At 42.3% G+C, this 22,676-nt stretch overlaps 1 protein-coding gene across 1 annotated transcript in view; it reads left to right on the forward strand.

Moving 5' to 3' along the window:
• Positions 1-22,657, forward strand: part of LOC126235512 (uncharacterized) — a 58,268-nt gene extending 35,611 nt beyond the window's left edge. Inside the window, exons 7-11 of the mRNA XM_049944230.1 lie at positions 4,551-5,628; positions 7,008-9,048; positions 14,159-14,306; positions 14,397-14,487; positions 19,550-22,657. Of these exons, the coding sequence (XP_049800187.1) occupies positions 4,551-5,628; positions 7,008-9,048; positions 14,159-14,306; positions 14,397-14,487; positions 19,550-19,717 (3,526 nt within the window). The 3' untranslated portion in view covers positions 19,718-22,657. The remainder of the gene's footprint in view (positions 1-4,550; positions 5,629-7,007; positions 9,049-14,158; positions 14,307-14,396; positions 14,488-19,549) is intronic.
• The last annotated feature ends 19 nt before the right edge of the window (positions 22,658-22,676 follow it).

Raw genomic sequence — 22,676 nt, forward strand, 5'->3', positions numbered from 1 at the left:
TTCATTTCTGGACACGAGAAATGAAACACCAAGAGAAGAAAATTCTGAGAAAAACATTGGGTCAATAAAACAAAACGATGAATACAGGAACAGAAGTAATGAAGATCTGTACAAGGAAACTGAACAAGAAAACGATCACAAAACGTAGAATGATGATTCACGGCCGTATGGTTCGATGTAATGAAAAAAAGTTATACAAGAGAATTTTTGAACATGCGAGCCGGAAAAGAATATATTTGCTGGAAGTGACTCCAAGAAAACAGAAGTGATCTGAAAGAGATGAAGACTGAACAACATGAAATTTTGAAGAGAGGGGCGTTTCATAAAAAAGAATTATACATTTCCATATCAAGAAAAAAAATCAAAAAAGAAATCGGGAGCAAAGTGGTCAGGCATTCAGAGAAAAACAGCACTCTTATCGAATGTAAAATTATTGTGAAAACCGAACATAAAACAGAACGAGGCCCAAATTGATAAGAAATTCTGATCTTTTATGATTCGCTTCCACATTTACAGCGTACCTATCCACATTAACTTTGAACACATTCATGCGGAAGCAATTACTCAAATCGTTTCGCTGCCGGTAATTGTACCCCTATGCCAATTGTTACGCAGGTTCCTTGATAAGTTCTGGAAAATCTGGACTGTCTGTTTCCATGAGCATGTACAGGGCTATTACAAATGAGTGAAGCGATTTCATAGATTCACTGTAGCTCCATTCATTGACATATCGGCACGACACACTACAGATACGTAGAAAAACTCATAAAGTTTTGTTCGGCTGAAGCCGCACTTCAGGTTTCTGCGGCCAGAGCGCTCGAGAGCGCAGTGAGACAAAATAGCGACAAGAGCCGAGAAAGCATATGTCGTGCTTGAAATGCACTCACATCAGTCTGTCATAACAGTGCAACGACACTTCAGGACGAAGTTCAACAAAGATCCACCAACTGCTAACTCCATTCGGCGATGGTATGCGCAGTTTAAAGCTTCTGGATGCCTCTGTAAGGGGAAATCAACGGGTCGGCCTGCAGTGAGCGAAGAAACGGTTGAACGCGTGCGGGCAAATTCACGTGTAGCCCGCGGAAGTCGACGAATAAAGCAAGCAGGGAGCTAAACGTACCACAGCCGACGGTTTGGAAAATCTTACGGAAAAGGCTAAAGCAGAAGCCTTACCGTTTACAATTGCTACAAGCCCTGACACCCGATGACAAAGTCAAACGCTTTGAATTTTCGGCGCGGTTGCAACAACTCATGGAAGAGGACGCGTTCAGTGCGAAACTTGTTTTCAGTGATGAAGCAACATTTTTTCTTAATGGTGAAGTGAACAGACACAATGTGTGAATCTGGGCGGTAGAGAATCCTCACGCACTCGTGCAGCAAATTCACAATTCACCAAAAGTTAAAGTGTTTTGTGCAATCTCACGGTTTAAAGTTTACGGCCGCTTTTTCTTCTGCGAAAAAAACTAATCACTAAAGGGGCACATACCGAACATTTGTGAATGCCTAAAAAAACTTTTTGAGTTTTTGTATGTGTGTGCAAAGCATTGTGAAAATATCTCAAATAATAAAGTTATTGTAGAGCTGTGAAATCGCTTCAATCATTTGTAATAACCCTGTACTTTGTAAATGTAGCGTTGGTATTAGAGTACAGATACTCGCCGCTAGTAGAGGTAGTGTAAATTAAGTACAAGTCTTCTGAATTTTATCTGAATAGCAGTCATAGTGTCACATCGTATCCTACTATTTTCGAACCTGGCCTGACTTCACAAAGTTTTGCCTCTGTTGACTATACTAAATAACGCTCAGATCTTGTGTACTGGATAACGATAAATGTTTCATTTATTGCAGGATTTGTTTTTCGGGCTCATTGGGAACAGACTGAAACTAACCATGTGGTTAATGGTCATTTCTGTGGTGCTTCCAGTCAGTCATGAGGCTGCAAATGTATGCAGGGCACGAGATCAGTTGGGAGTGCCCACTGCAGCAGACTATGTGCATTTCCAGCCTCGGAAGTGACTGCAAGCGCCAAAGATGCGACCATTAACAACTGTCCGCTGTAGTGGACGCAATGGGCCATAGGATTAATACTGTAGAGTCAGTATTTCATATCATTTCCTTTCTGGTACATGTTGACGTCACAATTGTTACGCACACTGGTTTAGGAAAGCTGGCTTGTTTGATATACCATGTAATGCTCCATAATAACCGAGACGTTTTACAATCCATCCTTGGCTAATTCCGTGTTCCATGTCCTTTTTGCAACTAAGATGGTTATGAAACAAGTATCTTCTGTACAATACGCACTTGAGTGTCTAAACACTCATCAGATCCAGTTACTACTTAAAGAAATAATCTTGAATTACATTAATAGAGGGTGCGCTCTAGTGAAACTTTGTGATAGAATAAAACTGTATGACTGGAGATTCGAACCTGGATTCTTGCTATTTATGCAAACTTTTCTCACCGACTGTGCTAACTGGCGACTGCTCATGATGCTTCACCTTTACCAGTAACGATTTTCTGATTTCGAAACTACAAAAAGCTTTCTGGCATATCATTGCTAGAACAAAGAATGTCGTGGTAAGTGGCTTAGCAGCAGCCTGTAGTTTATTTGTAAATGAATTTTTCACTTTAAAGCATGCACTGTTATGAAAACAGCTTACTGGATCCGAAAATGGGCACCTTATTAGAAATTGAAATGTTATTAAAAAGGTTCTGGTAGATCTAGAATTGTGTAGGCAGGTTGCAAGTCACGACCTGAATAGGGCCTTCGATAAGGTAACTGCACGTGAGAGGCAAGAATTTGGAGTAGAATCCAGGCTCGGATCCCACTTCTAATTTGTAGGCGTAATTTATTGTTTTACGTATCTTCGAACCCCGCTTTCATGTTCTTCTTCTGTTCTTGTACCATGTATAATCATAAATTATTACTTGATTGCTCCCTATTTGTTTGAATGCAGTAAGGGGCGGAATTGTCAGCTCACTGTATAACATTTCATTTTTTTTTGATCATAGAAGCCAGCGACCTGATTTTTCTGATACGTATTTCTTTCAAGCGTTTATGTCAGCAATTTATTCTGTAGTAACTCAAGTGGAATGCCATCGAGGCTGAGAGGTACTCTTCTTTGAGTTGCCTTTGCCTCTGTCAATTGTCGCTCTTTCTAAAGACAGTGGCCTCTTCGTCGTTCCTATTCATATCTTTTCTGTTGCAAAAGTTTCTGGAAGTAATCTGTACACAAACTTACCATGATAAAAGATAAGTTATATTTTTCTTTCAAGGAAGCAATAATTCTCAGATATGAGCTCGGTAAAAACTGATATGTGAGACACGTAAGCCCTTAAACAGAAATCTGTTAGGCAACGTTTTAATATCGGAAAATGCTCTTCAACAGAAATCGTAATCATGAGAGGTGCAATTTAGCTATGTGTTCACTGCTTTCAACATTTTTGTTTGCAATAACTTCATAGGAACCTTCTGAATTTTTAGTCGACATATGTAGTTCATTTATCAACACTCAAGAGCACTCGAGGAAAGGAATTCAGTGTTTCCCCCCTTGATATATTCTTGTGTGTGTTACTGTCCTCTTAGTTCCTCTCCTGCACAACCTCGTCACCTCAGAGTAACACTTGCACACAGCACCCTCAGTTATTTGTTGGATATATTCAAAATTTCTGCCTTGCCCTGTGGTTTTTACATTCCTCTTTAGCACCACGGAAGTTCTGCATTATGTCTTAATTCGATTCCTATCACGCTGTCCTTATTTTTGTCAGTGTTTTCGGTATGTTCTTTTTCTCACTGGTTCTTTGGAGAAACGCCTAATGTCTTTTATTATTACTCACTCTAATTTTCAGCATCCTTCTATAGCACTACACCTTAAATTCTTCGACGTTCTCCTGTTCCGGTTTCGCCACTGTCAATGATTCACTATCATAAAATGCTGTGCTCGAAAAGTACGTTTTCGGAATGTTCTTCCTCATATTAAAGACTATATTTAATACTAGCTAGGCTCATTCTGATCGGGAATGCCCTCTCCGCATGCGGTAGTCTCCTCTTTATGTTCTCCTTGCTTCGTCCATGGTGTATTATTTCGATTCTTACGTTTGTTTACTTTGTATCACCACTTCTGATGCCACTCTTTGCTGCTGATCTCATTTTTCTCCTTTCCTCATTAGTTTCCTCTCTGTGTGGTTTACCCTCAATACAAAGTCTGCAATCATTCGATTGCTAAGCCCTCAGCTGTTCCCAACTTTCAAAACGAAAGAGTCTTATCGTTATCGTCATTCCACCCTGAACTTAAATCCCAGTTTTGAACTTTTCGTGTATCTTCGATTTATAAATTGATCTCCAGTGTCCATAGATTACATTCCTACCTTACACTCGTTTTAATTCCATCACTTCATTCTTGGTCTTCCATTTACGTTCATGTAAGCATTGCGTGTTACCCGTCTATCCCTATAGCTTCCACCAATTTTTCTGAGACTGTATTTTGTAGCTCGAATAAATGGAGTGTACTCTCTCTGATATGCAGTATTGTGTCCCGTTCCCGCAGCCGGCTGCACCGCGACAGCAGCTCCCCCTTCTGGCTGTCAACGGAGACGTCAGCCACGGGCCTACACAGCGGGGCGGACGTGGACAGCAACTACGGCTGCGGCGACGCCATGTCCATCAGCGACTACCACCAGCAGCACCAGCAGCACCACATGCTGCACCACCACCACCACCAGCACTCGCACCAGCTCGGCGAGGTGTGGCCCAGCCCTATGGTCTCGTCCAGCCCGGTGGGGCGCGGTGCCTCTTCGTCGTCGGCCGCCACCATGGAGCGCTGCTCCAGCTGCATCAGCAAGCTGGGCGCCGCCTCCATGTCGCGCTCCTCCACTTCGACCACCAGCTACCCCAACAGCGGCGCCGTCGGTGGCGTGCCGTTCAACCCCGCGTGGACGATGGACGTGGTGGGCGCGGACGGCGCGGCGGCTGCCGCCTCCTCGTCGCCGTGCCACCCGCATTGCGCGTGCGCGCGCAGCAACGCCAGCAGCGGCTGCGACTGCATGTCGCTGTCCTCGCACGGCAGCTGCGGCGGCGGCGGCGGGGGCGGGGGCGTGCCCTCCGAGTACTGCGTGCCGCGCTCCTGGTACGACCGGCCGCAGTCGCCGCACCTCGCCCACCAGCCGGCGTCGCTCCCGCCGCTGGTGCCGCCCAAGAGCCCCAAGACGCCGCCGATGGCGCACGGCTTCCAGCAGGCGCAGCCCACCACCAACGCCGGCCTGCCGCCCAGCGTGGCCCACCCCGCGCACCCTCCCACCGCCAGGGTGCCACCGTTCGAGGCCTGCCGCTGCCAGTGCTGCCCGCCGTCGAGGCCGCCCAAGCCGCCGCAGCTGTCGCCGACGCCCACGCCACCTCCGCACTCGCCGGTGACGGACTCGCCCAGCAAGAAGAAGATCAAGAAGCCGCCGATGCCTCTGCCGCTGGTGACGGAGCAGCCGACGGCGTCCAGTCCCGCCTGCGCCTGCCCGCACCACCCCAAAGTGGCGCTACTCAAACAGCAGCACAGGTCCGAGGCCTCTGGCCAGCCCGTCCCGTATGAGAACTACGACGTGCCCAAGTCCCTCCTAGGCAGTGTGCAGACGCAGGTGAGGCTCTATACAGAGAGACACGTCACTTGATATACGTATGACATATTAACTGGGGAAGCGATTTGCGGTCGGACTGGGACATGCCTGCCACTCCTCTATACACACAAACGGGTCGCTTGATACAGGCATGGTATACTAACTCGGGAAGAAATATGCTGTCGAAGCAGGACATTCCTACCACTCCTCTACAGTATACAGGGTGAAAAGTATTTAAACCGACAAACTCTGGGAGGTTGTAGGGGACATCAAAACAAGTATTTTTCCCTAATGTCATTTTCTCCTACGAGGAGTATTTAAACGGGTAGAGGGAGATTTCTCTGGCAGCAAATTAATTATACCAAGAAACACTTTATCATTTTTATGACCAAGATACAACACATTAACACAACCCAATTTCAATTACAGTAGATTTTCAAAAATGCTTCCACTGACACGTAAATAAAGGTTACACCGTCGGATCATGATCTGTGGCAAAAACCCCAGGAGTATCCTGAATTACAATTTTGTCATATGATGACATGATTGAGACCGTGGCTGTTGTTTGAAGACAAATGTTGATGGTGTTAGGACAGCAACCAGCCGCAAATTTACTTTTAATTCCTTTATTCAAAGGAAACCATTACCGGTTTCGAATCGTTGTGATTCATCCTCAGACGGTTTACACGCTTTCTTTATGACATTTGGTGTGTTTTTACAGATTAAATGTCCTAAAATATAAATAAAACATAATTATAAACATGCCACAAAAATAGCTCTGAGCACTATGGGACTTAACATCTGTGGTCATCAGTCCACTAGAACTTAGAACTACTTAAACCTAACTAACCTAAGGACATCATACACATCCATGCCCGAGGCAGGATTCGAACCTGCGACCGTAGCAGTCGCGCGGTTCCGAACTGAGCGCCTAGAACCGCGAGAACACCGCGGCCAACACGGCACTCACAGATGGTTGCGTCACAGATTTTCGTTGCATGTGACTTACGTGAAACGTCGGTTTGGAGTGCTTGTTTTCATAACATTCGTCCAACAGATGTAACTGCATTCCCACTGCATCCTCGTTGCACACGTAAATAGTTCTCACTGTACACTTTAGATTTGTCGCTGACACCACCATGATTTAGCACATATGTATCGTTCTTGTATTAGATTTGAAACTAATGTCCTGGTTGCAGACCATTACTTATTCGGATACAGATTAAAATATTAATTATGATACAGCTCAGAACCTAAAAAATGTTTACTCAGTGTTAGTCCTCTGGTCGAAAATATATTATTTTAGTAAACAAAACCATATTGTACCATAATATTTATTATTCTTTATGTATATGCAGGAGTAAGTTTTTAACGTGCTCTGTTTTATCTGCTTTTCCTAGGAGCCGAAAGAAGATACGAGACAAAGTGATACCCTGAACAGATCGTCACTAAGCACAAGTACCACAGAAGAGTATTACGACACTCCGAAGAGCATCAAAGATTCCCTGGCCTCGACGACTGAAATGGAGATCACCACGAACCAGTACGGCAACTATGACGTGCCGCCCAGTGTAAAAACTCTGCGGAAGCCCTGTGGGTGTGTCATCAAGCTGTCCAAGAAGTCTGTCCTGGTCACGTCTTTGGTCGAGACGACCAAACTCGTCATGGAACACGAAGATCCGTCAGAGAGCGCTCCTGCCAACTGCCCTTGCCAGAAAGTGATGTGTTGGGCGGAGAACCTAATGATGTTGCCCTACTGCAGGCGTGGCAACGGCATTGAGAACACTGGTGTTCCTATCCAGAAGGTGAAACTGAGTGGCGAGGGCAAGATGCCAGTTGTCAACACGAGCGGAGAGATAGCTATCTACGCGACTGTGGATAAGTCCAAGAAGAGCAGGAAACACTTACCATCCTGCAGCCAGGGGGCTTGTACATGTCCCCGAGTGACAGCGGAAGACGCAGAACAGAATTCTTCCCAGTCGAACTACGTGAATGTCGATATAGAGGGAGAGAGTTCGAAGTGTTCTACTGCTGGCGAGCAACAGACAGCTCGAGACGAATTCTGCCAAATGGATACGAATTATGAAAATATTGACTTTGCCCAGTCACTAGAGTACTACGAGAATGCCAAAGACGTGCTGATGAGGGCAGGTATGAATCAGGACGCCTCAGATAGTGGAATTGTGAAGAAGTGTGAAGAGCCCTCCTCGGGGGAATTCACGACACACTACGGCACTCACGAGATCATGGTGTGCAGTAAATGTGGCCACGAGTGTCACGCTTTTCTGTCTGGCCCAATGAGTGCGGGAAGTGACGGAGACTGCCGTATTTCAGCACTAACCGAGAGTGCAGAAGCAGCAAGTGCCAACGCGCAAGACGATTACCTGATGATGGAACCTGCAAAGAACGGTTCAGCGGGACCGAGCACCGGATCAGCAGGCAGAAACCATCCAGGTTATCTCCCGATGTCTCCAGTACCTAGCGGGTCCACTGCTGCAAAGAATGATCTGCTCAAGCGCGCTCACCATAGAGGCATGTGCAACTTGTCCAGTGAAAAGTCCGCTAGCATCCCCAGTCTGGCCAGCCCAATAACTCAGTCTGCGGACAAATGCTGTAAGAGGTCGGAGTTGGAGTACCACAGAGTACCTGGCGCAGCCATGATGATGAGCCCGTACCTAAAGCAGCGGCTTGCCGAATCCGACGAGCGGGCACACCAAGTGGTTTGCAGGAAACGATCGAGTTCCGCGGATTCGCGAAACCCAGAGGCCCTGGAAGACGTGAACAGCGTTATTCAGTCAAAGATGTCACCGGCTCCAGTGAGGAGGGTGTGCGCGAACGCTATGTTCCATAAATGCGATCCAAAGACTGAAATGATATCCACTACAGAGAGTGAAATTTCGTCGGCATGTGAAGTTCACAAGGAAACTCCGCAACCTGATGGTGCCTCATCCAGACAAAAGGAAGAGGCAGTTATTGCTGCAAGCCAGCCAGGGAGCTCCGATGAATCCGTGCCCAGCTCTCGCCGACCCAGCATTAACAACTGCGAGCTACCAATATCGGAACAACCCAAGGGGTCTCACACTGCGGTACCAGCTTCAGTCCACATTCGGCGGTCGTCGAGCGTCCCTTGCAAGTCCGGAAATAACCGCGACTCGTCCAGCTCCAATGATTCTGGCGTCTCCACCGGTTCTCTGAAACAAGGAGGAGGTGACTTTTCCGAATTTGAGCTGCCCCTGACGACGTCCGTGTCAGCGAAGAAGCACCAGTACAGCTTAGCTAGGCATCCTGGCTATGTCACCAACTGCTTGCACTCCTCGTTGCCGAGGAGATCCAAGTCAGTGGATCCTCTCAGAGACATCACCTTCCAGTTCCAAAAGATTAAAGTTCCAGCCAAGTCTTCTTCGGCGGAGGCTGAAGTGCCAGTATGTCCGAAAGCTAGAGGTAACTATGCCTTCCGTAGTCATCAAATTAACTGATCCTCGCACAGTAGTTTATCCAAATCCATTGTTTCTATATCACTATAAAACTATACAATTTTTTGTGTTACCACATAGTAAAATCTCTACCAGTTCCATTCAAGGAACGAGCGACCACATGAAACTAGGAAGGTACAACACAGGCTGAATTTCATTGAAATAATACTGAGGAGGAAGTAATTCTTCCCCAGAGGACAGATTACGAATGTTTCGTTCAACCAAGTCACTAGTATTGTTCGTCATTCTGTGATGTTTATCAAATGGAGGAAATGCAGTGTCAGAAATGGAACGTCGTTGTTTTCCAGGAATTGAAAATAGTTACATAATGAAGTACTTTCCAAAATATATCAAACTCCGTATAGCTGTTCATAACTGTTCTTAGATGATTAAACTTTCATTCTGAACTGATGTCCATCATCATCAAAACTAGTATGTCAGACACCTCTGGACGCAATTACATTCTTGTGTTTGTTGTTTGAGATAAACAGCCACCATACGTCACCTTGAGAAATTTTTTGCCATACCTCAACTACATGTTTTACAACATTGCTTGCTGGACGCTAGAAGAAAATATGCGTCTTCCAGTCATATCCGAGACATGCTCTGTGAGTGATAAATCAAGGGACTTATCAGAGTGGTCAAGAACCTGTACTTTCTTCACGCTGTTTCTGGTGAGAACTGCAGTGTGGGGTCTCGCATTCTACTCCTGGAAAATACCATTTTTATCCTGCTCATGAAAGGTATGGTAACAGGAACTACTATTATTGCCACATACTGACAGTCCCCATTCACCAATTAACAAATCAGTCCCTTTGTAATATCTAATAGCTCCTCTCATCATGCCTGCAGAAGTTGGTGGGTCTTCTCTGAATACCAGGAAATGTTATTCAGTGTCTCAATTCACTCTGGTTCTACACCATGCAAGTCTTTGATGTGGTGTCAGTGGTGAACGACGAATGGCAGCTCGAGATCTCAATCCAGTTTCCAGTAATCTGTTGCCGATGGTTCGTGGTGACTGTCTGCCTGTACCGTCTCACCTGAGACAGTCTGACAATGCTACGATTCTCTAGTGCTGTAGGGCTTCTGGTATGATCAGTGCCTATTTTTATTCAAAAATGGTTCAAATGGCTCTGAGCACTATGGGACTCAACTGCTGTGGTCATAAGTCCCCTAGAACGTAGAACTACTTAAACCTAACTAACCTAAGGACAGCACACAACACCCAGCCATCACGAGGCAGAGAAAATCCCTGACCCCTCCGGGAATCGAACCCGGGAACCCGGGCGTGGGAAGCGAGAACGCTACCGCACGACCACGAGATGCGGGCCCTATTTTTATTGCCACACCTGTTGTTCTGAGTCTGTCTCGTCATCACTCGTTCCGTATTCACTCTACGTACTACAGACCACTGTCTGAGAGATCTGTTCCCATATGACACATACCAATGAATAGACGTTTCCAGAAGTCCGAAAGATGACGATAGCCGCACATAGATGTCCTGTGGATATGCTGTGTTGTGATCTCCACTCGAAAAGCTCGAATAACGTTAGATAGATCAATTACCTATTATTTACTCGCATCGTTTATAGCCGTAGGAACAGCTGCATTCCACAGTGGAAATACTGACATTAAGCCAAAGAAACTGGCCATCAGCTGTGCCCACGTCCTTACCTCATAACGCACTTAGGAGAGGTTTGAAATTTGATCCACGTTATTTTAGTCTTATGGTAACTGATTTCCATCCCTGCTACCAAACGTGTTTTATCAGGATCTTCCGCTCATCGTTGAAATCTTTTAGTATCATGAAAATGTCCCCCGAAAAATAAAGATGGTTAAGCTATTGTCGAATAGTGCTTAATTCTTCTTTTCCTCTGCTGAGGATGATAAAGCTTCCTGTAGAATATTTTGATGATACTGAATCTTTGTTCATTTCTAATGTACTGCGCCATTAAGTAAGTTATAGCGTTTTTGCTGGAGAAACGTACGCAAAATGATTTCCTATCTGATTGTTTTGAATATATATGCCTTGTTGTTGCACATTAATGGTGCAGTGAAAGAATGTTAATTTATTGGAAGTTTAAATTAATTCTCACTGTTGACAAGGAGTGGGTATAATCGTTGTAGTTCAGCATAGTGGACAGGGACACGAGACCAATTTTAACACTAGAAAGTTTATACCTTCAGAGTCGCGTGAAAAGTAAATGCCTATTCAGTGCCTCAAACATGTCATGTTTTGTACCTACAAAATAGCGTGTGTGGGAAGTGTTACCCTTCCGCTTTCGTCTCGAGATATCTTCTGCGGAAATACATCGTTTGCTACTGGAAGCTAAGGGACAACATGCTCTGTCGGAAACGACGTGCTGAGATTGTTTTCGATGATTCAAAGACGATAATTCTGAGGTGAGTGGTAAAATCCGACGTAGTCAATGTGGTGTACCGTGAGTTGCTGCAACCGTGAATGCTGAACAGTTCTAAGCACAATTCTTCACTTTCAATAGTGCAGTTAAAGACAAACACCTCCAATGTGCTCAGAGACGTGACAAAGGAGTTCCGTTTCTTGACAATGCAAAACCACATGTCGCAAACCGAGTGAAGAAAACGTTGAAAATACTTCGACTGGATGTCTTACCCCACCCGCGCCATATTCACCAGGCATCGCCCCTTCCAGTTATTTGTTTCGGCCCCTGTAGCATGGCCTTTCTGAACAACACACCTTTTAAGATCTTGAAAACTGACTAAATGAATGGACCTCCCGTTACCGGAAAGTGCGAAAAGGTTGTACCTGCCAAAGGACACTATTTGCAGAAAATTACCTTACACCATTCTATTAAAGTGAACATGTGTTTTCTGTCCAACAAAGAGCGAGAATTAATTAATGTATCCAATATTAGTTTTAACAGTTATGTAGTAATGTAGTTGACGGAGCTGATTCTCCTTGGTATACAAAACGGTTTAGAACACTCTTGCAGAAACAACGAAACAAACATGCCAAATTTAAACAGACGCAAAATCCCTAAGATTGGCGATCTTTTACAGAAGCTCGAAATTAACGCGGACTTCAATGCGAGATGCCTATAACAGTTTCCTCAACGAAACTTTGTCTCGAAACCTGGCAGAAAATCCAAAGAGATTCTGGTCGTATGTGAAGTATGTTAGCGGCAAGAAACAATGGATGCCTTTTCTGCACGATAGCAATGGAGATACTATCGAAGACAGTGGTGCCAAAGCAGAGTTACTAAACACAGCCTTCCGAAATGCCTTCACAAAAGAAGACGAAGTAAATATCCCAGAATTCGAATCGAGAACAGCTGCCAACATGAGTAACGTAGAAGTAAACATCCTCGGAGTAGTGAAGCAACTTAAATCACTTAATAAAAGCAAGTCTTCTGGTCCAGCCTGTATACCAATTAGGTTCCTTTCGGAGTATGCTGATGCATCAGCTCCATACTTAACAACCATATTCAACCGTTCGCTCGAAGAAATATCTGTACCCAAAGACTGGAAGGTTGCACAGGTCACAACAATATTCAAGAAAGGTAGTAGTAGTAGTCCACTAAATTACAGGCCCACATCGTTAACGTCGATATGCAGCAGGGTTTTCCAACATATATTGTGTTCGAACATTATGAATTACCTCGAAGAAAACGGTCTACTGACACACAGTCAACATGGGTTTAGAAAACATCATTCCTGTGAAACACAACTAGCTCTTTATTCACATGAAGTGTTGAGTACTATTGACAATGGATTTCAGATCGATTCCGTGTTTCTGGATTTCCGGAAGGCTTTTGACACTGTACCACACAAGCGGCTCGTAGTGCAATTGCGTGCATATGGAATATCGTCTCAGTTATATGACTGGATTTGTGATTTCCTGTCAGAGAGGTCACAGTTCGTAGTAATTGACGGAAAGTCATCGAGTAAAACAGAAGTGATTTCAGGCGTTCCCCAAGGTAGCGTTATAGGCCCTTTGCTGTTCCTTATCTACACTAACGATTTTTGAGACAATCTAATAAACCGTCTTCGGTTGTTTGCAGATGACGCTTCATTTATCGACTAATAAAGTCTTCAGAAGACCAAAGCAAACTGCAAAACGATTTAGAAAAGATATCTGAATGGTGCGAAAAGTGGCAGTTGACGCTAAATAACGAAAAGTGTGAGGTCATCCACATGAGTGCTAAAAGGAACTCGTTAAACTTCGGTTACACGATAAATCAGTGTAATCTAAAAGTCGTAAATTCAACTAAATACCTAGGTATTACAATTACGAACTACTTAAATTGGAAGGAACACATAGAAAATGTTTTGGGGAAGGCTAACCAAAGAATGCGTTTTATTGGCAGGACACTTAGAAAATGTAACAGATCTACTAAGGAGATTGCATACACTACGCTTGTCCGTCCTCTTTTAGAATATTGCTGCGCGGTGTGAGATCCTTACCAGACAGGACTGACGGAGTACATCGAAAAAGTTCAAAGAAAGGCAACACGTTTTGTATTATCGCGAAATATGGGAGAGAGTGTCACAGAAATGATACTGGATTTGGGCTGGACATCATTAAAAGAAAGGCGTTTTTCGTTGCGACGGACTCTTCTCACGAAATTCCAATCACCAACTTTCTCCTCCGAATGCGAAAATATTTTGTTGACACCGACCTACATACGGAGGAACGATCACCAAGATAAAATAAGGGAAATCAGAGCTTGTACGGAAGGATATAGGTGTTCATTCTTCCGCGCGGTATACGAGATTGGAATAATAAAGAATTGTGAAGGTGGTTCCATGAACCCTCTGCCAGGCACTTAAATGTGATTTGCAGAGTATCCATGCGGATGTAGATGTAGATTAAAAATGTTGTACGAAATTCGGCATAAAATTCGTTTTTGTGCCATTCACTACGCACCAGTGACAGTTTAAATATTTCAGCTCTAGTTTGTGACGAATTAATCTCGAATTTAAGAAATCATATCAGTTACGTAACGACTGTATGGCCCTTACATCACTGTACTGCGTAATAAGTAAATTATACCAGATGTTGTTCAGCAGATGTAATGATGCAACTCTTCTGTGTGCAGGCTTCCAGAGTCCGGGCGGCGAGAGCGCCGTGGTTGCGCCCTACATGGACTCTCGCAGCACCAGTAGCGGCACATCTGACATGTCCGACTACATCGAGACTCTGTCGGTCTCCTCTCACAGCTCCTCTGACGTCCAGGACGCTCTACTGTAAGTATGATGACTTCATTGCTCTCCACTAGCTGCTATTCCGACGTTTTCCAACTGGCAAATCTATGTATTCTTTTGTTATTTGTCTAGATTGGGAAGACAAGCCACAACAACGCTGAGGCCGAGGTCTGGAAAGGAATATCAGCTAATCGACAGGTCGATACTTGACGGCGACATGAAGGTAATGTCCATATGCATTCGTGTGCTACCTATAGTAATATAACCTTCTGAGATTTCGTCGTAGTTCAAACATCCATTTACTTCCCAAAGGCCGTAACCCCCAAAACTTGAGTAATCCTTCTTCACTATTGGTCCGTAGGAAAGGCTGTAAATTTTTCGGGAAACGAATGCAATGCAAATGTAACTTCAGTACTGTCATTTTATGATTGCCCAGTGGTGGGCAGGGGGATGGGGGTGTTTCCTGGGTAGCTCAGTTCTCCCTTACTGTTTTTATAAGATTTACCTCCAAGATCAGTTGAAGGACGATAACTCCTAATCTTCCTTCCTTTCTTCTTCACAAGGTCAGTTACTGTAACAAGGCAGAGTTCTGTGGAACCCTGAAACTATAGGACCAATCTAGTGCTACTGAGGAAAGAATTAGCTTTCCTGCTGTGATTCACATACTCTCTAGAGAAAAATGCAACCAAGAAGGAAAAAATTGGAGAGTTCAATATTGCATATCTTTCCGAAAAAAACGGCGGAATTTTGTGGCAGTCTATTGAATACCATGACACATTTGACTCGAAGGATGCGAGTAAGATTATATCGTAATCACAGGGGTAGCAACTTTGTTGCATGGTAAGGCCATGTATCACTAGGAGGTACAGTGACTCACACGTGTGCTTTAGTGATAGGAGGTTCCGGTCAGTGTTCTACCTTTTAACAGTTACTTAGACTTTCATTAAATTATCTCTGTGTAACGCATTCTGCAGTGACAAAAACTTTGCACTCCAGCAATGATATCTATCAGTAACTACAGTACGTTGTAAAAATGGCTCTGAGCACTATGGGACTCAACTGCTGTGGTCATAAGTCCCCTAGAACTTAGAACTACTTAAACCTAACTAACCTAAGGACAGCACACAACACCCAGCTATCACGAGGCAGAGAAAATCCCTGACCCCGCCGGGAATCGAACCCGGGAACCCGGGCGTGGGAAGCGAGAACGCTACCGCACGACCACGAGATGCGGGCTCAGTACGTTGTATTTTATGGCAAGAGAGTGTAAGCTTAACCCTCCACCTGTATAATTTTAAAATTCTATCAAATACTATGATTTAATGCACAGGTGCTCAAACTACGGAGACGCAAATGCCTTCCATGGAGAGGCGTAGCAGTACAATTCTCGTTAAAATGTAAATAATTAGGTGTGCGCTAAGGTTACTCTAATAACTCAGCTGTTAATAATATATCTGTAAACTGATCGCAAATAATTTCAAGTAAATCAACGAAGGAAACCTCAGTGCAACACTGTGAAAAAATAATATGTAATGAATTTTTATCTTCACACGCTTAGTATTTCGTTATCTGTGGCTCTGAAAACTGTGGGATATGGATTTTTAGTAAAATCTGACAGCAAATATTATAGTTCGTCGACAATATGGAGCTGTGACCTGAAATTTTCACGGAAAGTAACTGGGATACTTCACTGTCTTCAACAGTTAACGGAACAGAATTTCAGTTCAACTGGATAACTGGGGGCAAAGTAAAATTGAAATAAATGTTGGCCAAAAATAATGCACCACAGATACACATGTGAATTTATTAAAATCATGTAAAACAGAGGACAGACTGCGATGACTTTTCATTAGCAAAGAAGAACGTGTGAAGCAAAAAGTTTGAAGAATTGAGGCTATTCACATTTCAGATAATTATTTCTATAAACTTGTTTTCGAAACTTTTCACGTTCACACTCAGATGGGCTTTCAGGAGTTACATTTGTAGAAAAGTGCTTTGTACTGGCTCTTTGACAAGAAGATATGAAACACTTCAGTGTATCGCCTCGAGTGATATTTACGTGATAAGCTGTGTCGGAAATTAATTTCTGTTGGTTGGTTGGTGGTAAGTTCGTATGGGACCAAACTGCTGAGGTCATCGGTCCCTGGGCTTACGCACTACTTAATACAACTTTAACTTACGCTAAGGACAACACACACTCCCATGCCCGAGGGATTACTGGAAGCCGGCCGCTGTGGCCGAGTGTTTCTAGGCGCTCCAATCCAGAACCGCGTGACTGTTACGGTCGCAGATTCAAATCCTGCCTCGGGCATGGATGTGTGTGATGTCCTTGGGGTAGTTAGGTTTAAGTAGTTCTAAGGTCTAGGGAACTGATGACCTCAGATGTTAAGTCCCTTATTGCTCAGAGCCATATGAAACTTTTTTTTTTTTTGGTTACTCGAACCTCCGACTGGAGGGAGCCGCGCGAACTGTGGCAAGGTGCCCAAGACCTCTCGGCTACCCCCGCGGCTAATGAATTTCTGTAGTTATTGCTTCAGTATGGATGGCATTATAGTTAATGTGCATCCACAAGCTTTCATTGCTGCAGTAAGTGAAAAAATTCGTTTTTCGACAAAACGTGACCTAACTGTTACTGATGTGGACACTTCAGAACGTTGCACATCTTCTTGTCAAGGAGCCAGTATCCAGCTTTACGCTACGAAAATAGAGACGTAATTTAGGAACACGCCATCTAACGATGGCTCTGAAATGGTTCTATAGCTAGTTCATGCAAATAAACAAAGTGACAGGCTGCAGTTATCATGAGCTATACGATATCCATAGTGGATAAGCTTACTCCCTTCCAGTACATTTGCAGTGTGGCCAGATTACCCTTTCTCATCGTAGTGAACAGCCAGGGCGTGTGGTAGAATTTGTGTTGATGTACCTACCAGCAACTAAATTGTTGTATTATTGTGAACTTTCATACTTGTATTAGAACAAATAAGCCCTCGGTTACAAATATTAAGTCAAAATTGACCAGGTTTCGACCCTACTGTGAGCGTCGTCTTCAGAATTAGACTAACTGTTCTAAAATATATTAAGTATATAATACATTAATAAAATTAAAGGCCGGCCGCGGTGGTCTAGCGGTTCTAGGCGCGCAGTCCGGAACCGCGCGACTGCTACGGTCGCAGGTTCGAATCCTGCCTCGGGCATGGATGTGTGTGGTGTCCTAAGGTTAGTTAGGTTTAAGTAGTTCTAAGTTCTAGGGGACTGATGACCACAGATGTTAAGTCCCATAGTGCTCAGAACCATTTGAACCATTTTTTTTAAATTAAAGTTTGCACTGACTGGAAAAAGGTGCAGTTCTTACAAGTCACTTATTACAAAAGAAAGGCGACGTCATGAATAGTTGTAAGATGGCGAGCTGCTAAGGGCTGCTCGTACTTGAGTGAAAAAGGGTTGCAACAAGACTGAGGTGCCTACGTTAGAAAGTGTGGGCAAGCAAACATGGTGTTGCTACGAGCGCAGTAGCCGCAGAAACAACTAGGTTACTGTACATTCAAAATTAGACACATGAAATTGTGATGCAGCTGATTCAGGCATAACGTAAGCATTAATAATAACAGGATGAAGTTACATATTTATCTGCTTTTAATAGAGATACATTTTGTAACGTAAGAAAACGTTAGTTATGACATACAAGAAAACAACAAAGATGTGACAGGAAAACAACATTTCGGTAAACTGCATGAGGAAATCTGAATCAAAGATCAAGCAATGGCTTTATACAGTCAAAAAGAGAATGAGGCCATCATGACGAGTGAGATGTTTGAAAATCTCCAATTCCTCTAATACATCTAACCTACGCCCCTTCTTTTCGGTATGCAGAATAATGTTATCGCCTATGGCTTTAGGGACGTGTCCAGTAATTAAAAGATGATCTGCAAAGGATGAATTTAGGGGACTGGTGCCGTTCTTTCTCAAAAGATGTTCTTTATATCTGATGGTGAAAGCACCTCCGGTTTGCCCTATATAATAGGAGGAGCAGGTATCGCAGATGATCTTATAAACGCCAGAACTTTCTGTAGGGGAACGAATGGATTTCAAACTATGAATGAAGTTTCTCTTAAGATTATTATTTGTACAGAAGGCAACATTGCAGTTGTATTTGTTGCGAAGCATGCGCTGAATCTGATAGGAAACGGGTCCTATGAAAGGAATAGAAAAACGTCTTTTTGGGTTAATTTCCGTGCATGAGGTGTTGAGCGTGGTAGTTCTTGCAGTTTTCTTTTTTAGGATATCGTCCACTATGTTAGGCGTATATTCATTATTGACTGCTATGGTTTTAAGTAAATTAATCTCCTCATTAAACTTTTCTGTTGAAAGTGGTATGGAGGTGGCTCGGTGGACGGCAGAGTGAGAAAAGGCCATTTTTTGAGACTCTGGATGAAAAGAGGAAGCAGGCACGATTTGGTCAGTATACGTTTCTTTTCGAAAAATATTAAAAGTGATGTTATTGTCTTCTATTGTAAGCGTCAAGTCTAAATAATTTAATTGGCGGTTTTTTCGAGTTCATTAGTGAAAGAAATTTTTTCATGGAGGTCGTTAAAAAGTTTAAATATATATTCAATTCTATCGGCGGGTCCGTTATAGATGACTAGAATATCATCAACGTATCTTGTGTAAGAGAGCGAAGCGGCGGAGACTCGGTTAAACAGATTTTTTTCCAAGGAATTGATAAAGATGTCGGCGAGGATGCCGGCTAAAGGGGTGCCCATAGCGAGCCCATCTTTTTAAATATGTGACTTGTAAGTACTGCATCTTTTCGAGTCAGTACAAACTTTAATTTTATTAATGTATTATAAACTTAATATGTTTTAGAACAATTAGTCTAATTCAGAAGACGACGCTCATAGTAGCGTCGAAACCTGGTCAATTTTGATTTAATATTTGTGACCGAGGGGTTATTTGTTCTAATATAATTCTGACACGGTCACTGAACCTTAGCAGCTATGTTCAGAGTTTTCATACTTGTCTCGAATGTGTATTTGCATATTGCACTCGAATAAACGTTTTGTGTAACAATAAGTAATAATACATCAACATTTTACCAAACATGACTAAATACCACTGTATTCTCAGTTAGAAATACCACAGCCACCAGCATTTTCATTATCACCACTGCTACTATTACCACCACTTCCACCATCATCATCACCACCCTATTGAAGTTTCTAGTGTCGTCTTGATACGGAAGATGCACTGGTAGTAAGCTTACCCCCTTCGATGTGTGTTTGCAGCAGGGCGATAAAGCTGGCCACCCACTTCGCACCATCGGCGGGCAGTACGCCAACATCACCCCGGTGCCAGAGAAGTCCGAATCGCCATCGCCTGGATACATGAGCGGCTCTCCAGGTCAGGAGCGGGATGACCAGCCTCTCATCTTGCACAACTTCGCTACAAAGTAGAGTACCATCCGCTCCGCATTGTGGTGGACGTGGGCCAGCGACTGCCGATGGAAGCCATTTTCCGGCACCTGTAGGAGTGTGCGTTACTGCAGTGCATCCTCAGCAGCAACTTGGGCTCATTGACTGGAGCTCGTCACATCGCATGATGAAGGCAAGAAGCTCCTCGATCACTGCTGTTGAGAGTTTGAACTGTGTATCAAGGTGTATCGCCTGTCCAACATAAAGACCATTTCAGAATACGTTCTCCTCCTATTGCAAGGGTCCTATCTGTGTATATGTAACAAATTAGTGTCAGAAAGTGTACTGCATTCGAGAGCGTAGGAAGTAACTGTATAAAAGAACGGTCATAGTTCTACAGTGGCCATTCTTGTGGCAAATTTAGTTGAATGGTGTTGGTATCAGGTAGCACCATTTTTGATATGCGTCGACCACGGAATTACGCAACAAAGAGACTACAAAATCACGTACACCTTACTGGATTTACAGAACGCTACCGATTTCATTTCACGAGTTATTTTAATGGGAAACAACTCAGCCTTTAACGTGAAGGCTACTCTGCGTCCTCCTTCCGTCATGACCTGTGACCGACATGGGTTATCTTTCTATTCTAGGTAGTCTCTATTATATCCTAACCGAAAATCTGAATTCACTTCCAACTAATATTTTCACCCATAAAAGAAAAAACATTTCTGTTGTATTAAAGGCATATGAATATTTTAAAATTGCCATTGTATGCTTTACATTCGTTGATTTGCATTTGAGAATGGTAAATACCATTTTAAAAATAACATGGCCAATAAACGAAGTACCAAAAATGAATAAATCTGGGCATATAAAATTCAAAAACTGTTCAAACGTACTGTCACATTAACTCGAAACAGACGGTGTTGCAGCATTTCATATACATTTTGTTTATTTGCAGTTGCTAAGGTTTTGCAGTGAAAAGTTTCCTTTTTTGAAGGTAATGTTACCACAGCTGGCTACAGGTAAACTGATGTTATGAAACATGTAAATGAAATGTAATATAATTTTTTATATGTTCAGCAGGTTTTTTGATATTAGGCACTGAAGAATTATTTTGCAATTTTCACGAAAATTTAATAAGTTTTGTTAATATTTTTGTAGTGGTTTTCAATTGCTGCTAATAATGACATTTATTTCTGAAGATACCTATGAAATTTGCTCACAACAGGAATGTGTATTTGAGCTTAATGCATGATCACAGATATTTCTTAAATTATCTCTTCCCAGTAAATCTTTTATACATATTTTGATATAATTGACTACCTGGTATTTACTAGTGATTTGATATTTCTAATCATACAGTAGAATTTATTTATCATGAAAAATTGTGGAGGAAAATTGTTCTTTCACTTTTTTATTCTTATATACCCCTTTTATAAAGTATAAGTAGAAAAGTGATGAGAAATTGTTTTCACTTTTTAAGGGGACGTACATATATACCCATTGCTAATATTATAGTTGATTGAAATATTTTCTACTATTAAAACTGAAATGATGGCAGTTATTTTGTATGTGTGTGCATGTGCGGTAGATGCGTATAACCCAATAGAAACTAGTCACATGGCAGATTTTCATTTTATTTCATGTGCACCACTGTGACAGAGTTGACGAAGAGAAACAGAATTTTTTCAGACATGTTGGTATGGAGTATTGATGAAACTGATGGGACATACTATCAGAAGAATTCATCCAGTTCCTGTACAGATCCATAATGGTTGTACTTAGTGTATTTAAGAATTTTCTGTGGCTGATGTGGATACAGTGATATAATCATGCCCCTTAACTAACAATGCAACATTTATCTGATAAAGGAGAAGGACTAGTATGTTAGATTTCAATTCAGAATTATTCCACTATGTTGTTCTGTTAATTCCATGCTTATTATTTTACTTTTGTATAATGGATATCAGTGATGGATGCTCCTTTCTATGACTGATTACTACAAGAATAAATTTGTTTAGCTGAGTGTACAGAATGCAACAGTTCCAATTTCACAAAGACCTCATGTTGTAAAATGAAAATAAACGATGTACATAGTCTTTAAAAGTAAAGAAATTTTGAAATTAAAATCATAAATGTGAAGAGTAGATGTAAGCATCACAACATGATGTTAGCTAACCTGTAAGTTTTTGAGATTATACCACTTTCAAACCATATTGCCAGACTCTTTACAGAGACATATGCTTATGAGAGACATTCCTTGCCATATTTTAAAAGATTAATACTTAAGATGAAAACATTATAAGTATGCTGGAATTAATTTTAATCACTTTATCAAAAATCAGTTAGCCCCAGTCCTCATTTACTGATCTGCAAATCTTCATTTGATTAATACTGTTCAAGGTCAAAGTAACAACAGTATAAACAAAAATTGCTGAACATTTCATCTAACATGAAAGTATTATTTTCGACTCTTATTTCAAAAGGAAATAGATTTCTCTTTTTTTTTTTTTTGCAAAATTCTTTTATGCCTGGTACCTGCTTTGGGTATGTAAAAACTACTTTTTTCTTTGTACAGTTATTTTATGCTGAGTAGCTGCATCCAGTACTTAAGAACTAGAAATATAATTTTATTTAATCTAACAATCTACTTCTATGCACAGTAAATTTCTATCCTTCTTGTTAGTAACAGCTGGTTTCATTCTAGCATCCCACATTACAAATTGCTTAATTTTTAGCTGCTTATGTTTATTCTGTCATGGAACAGTATTCAGAGCTAGTCAAAATTATGTTTGCACAAACATGTAAAGATAACTGACTGACTGAAGTATATTTTGAAAAAGTGGTGTTTGTGTTAATAACTGAAGTAAAAATGAAAATTCTGCAGTAGAAGTTGTGTGAAAGTTTGATATATGTAATATGTAAGATTAAGCCATTGACATAAAGTTGTAAGATGAGTCTGTACAAAGCAAGGCAAAAAGGATTTATTAAATTA

The sequence above is a fragment of the Schistocerca nitens genome, chromosome 2, assembly GCF_023898315.1.
Source record: "Schistocerca nitens isolate TAMUIC-IGC-003100 chromosome 2, iqSchNite1.1, whole genome shotgun sequence".
Lineage (NCBI taxonomy): Eukaryota > Metazoa > Arthropoda > Insecta > Orthoptera > Acrididae > Schistocerca > Schistocerca nitens.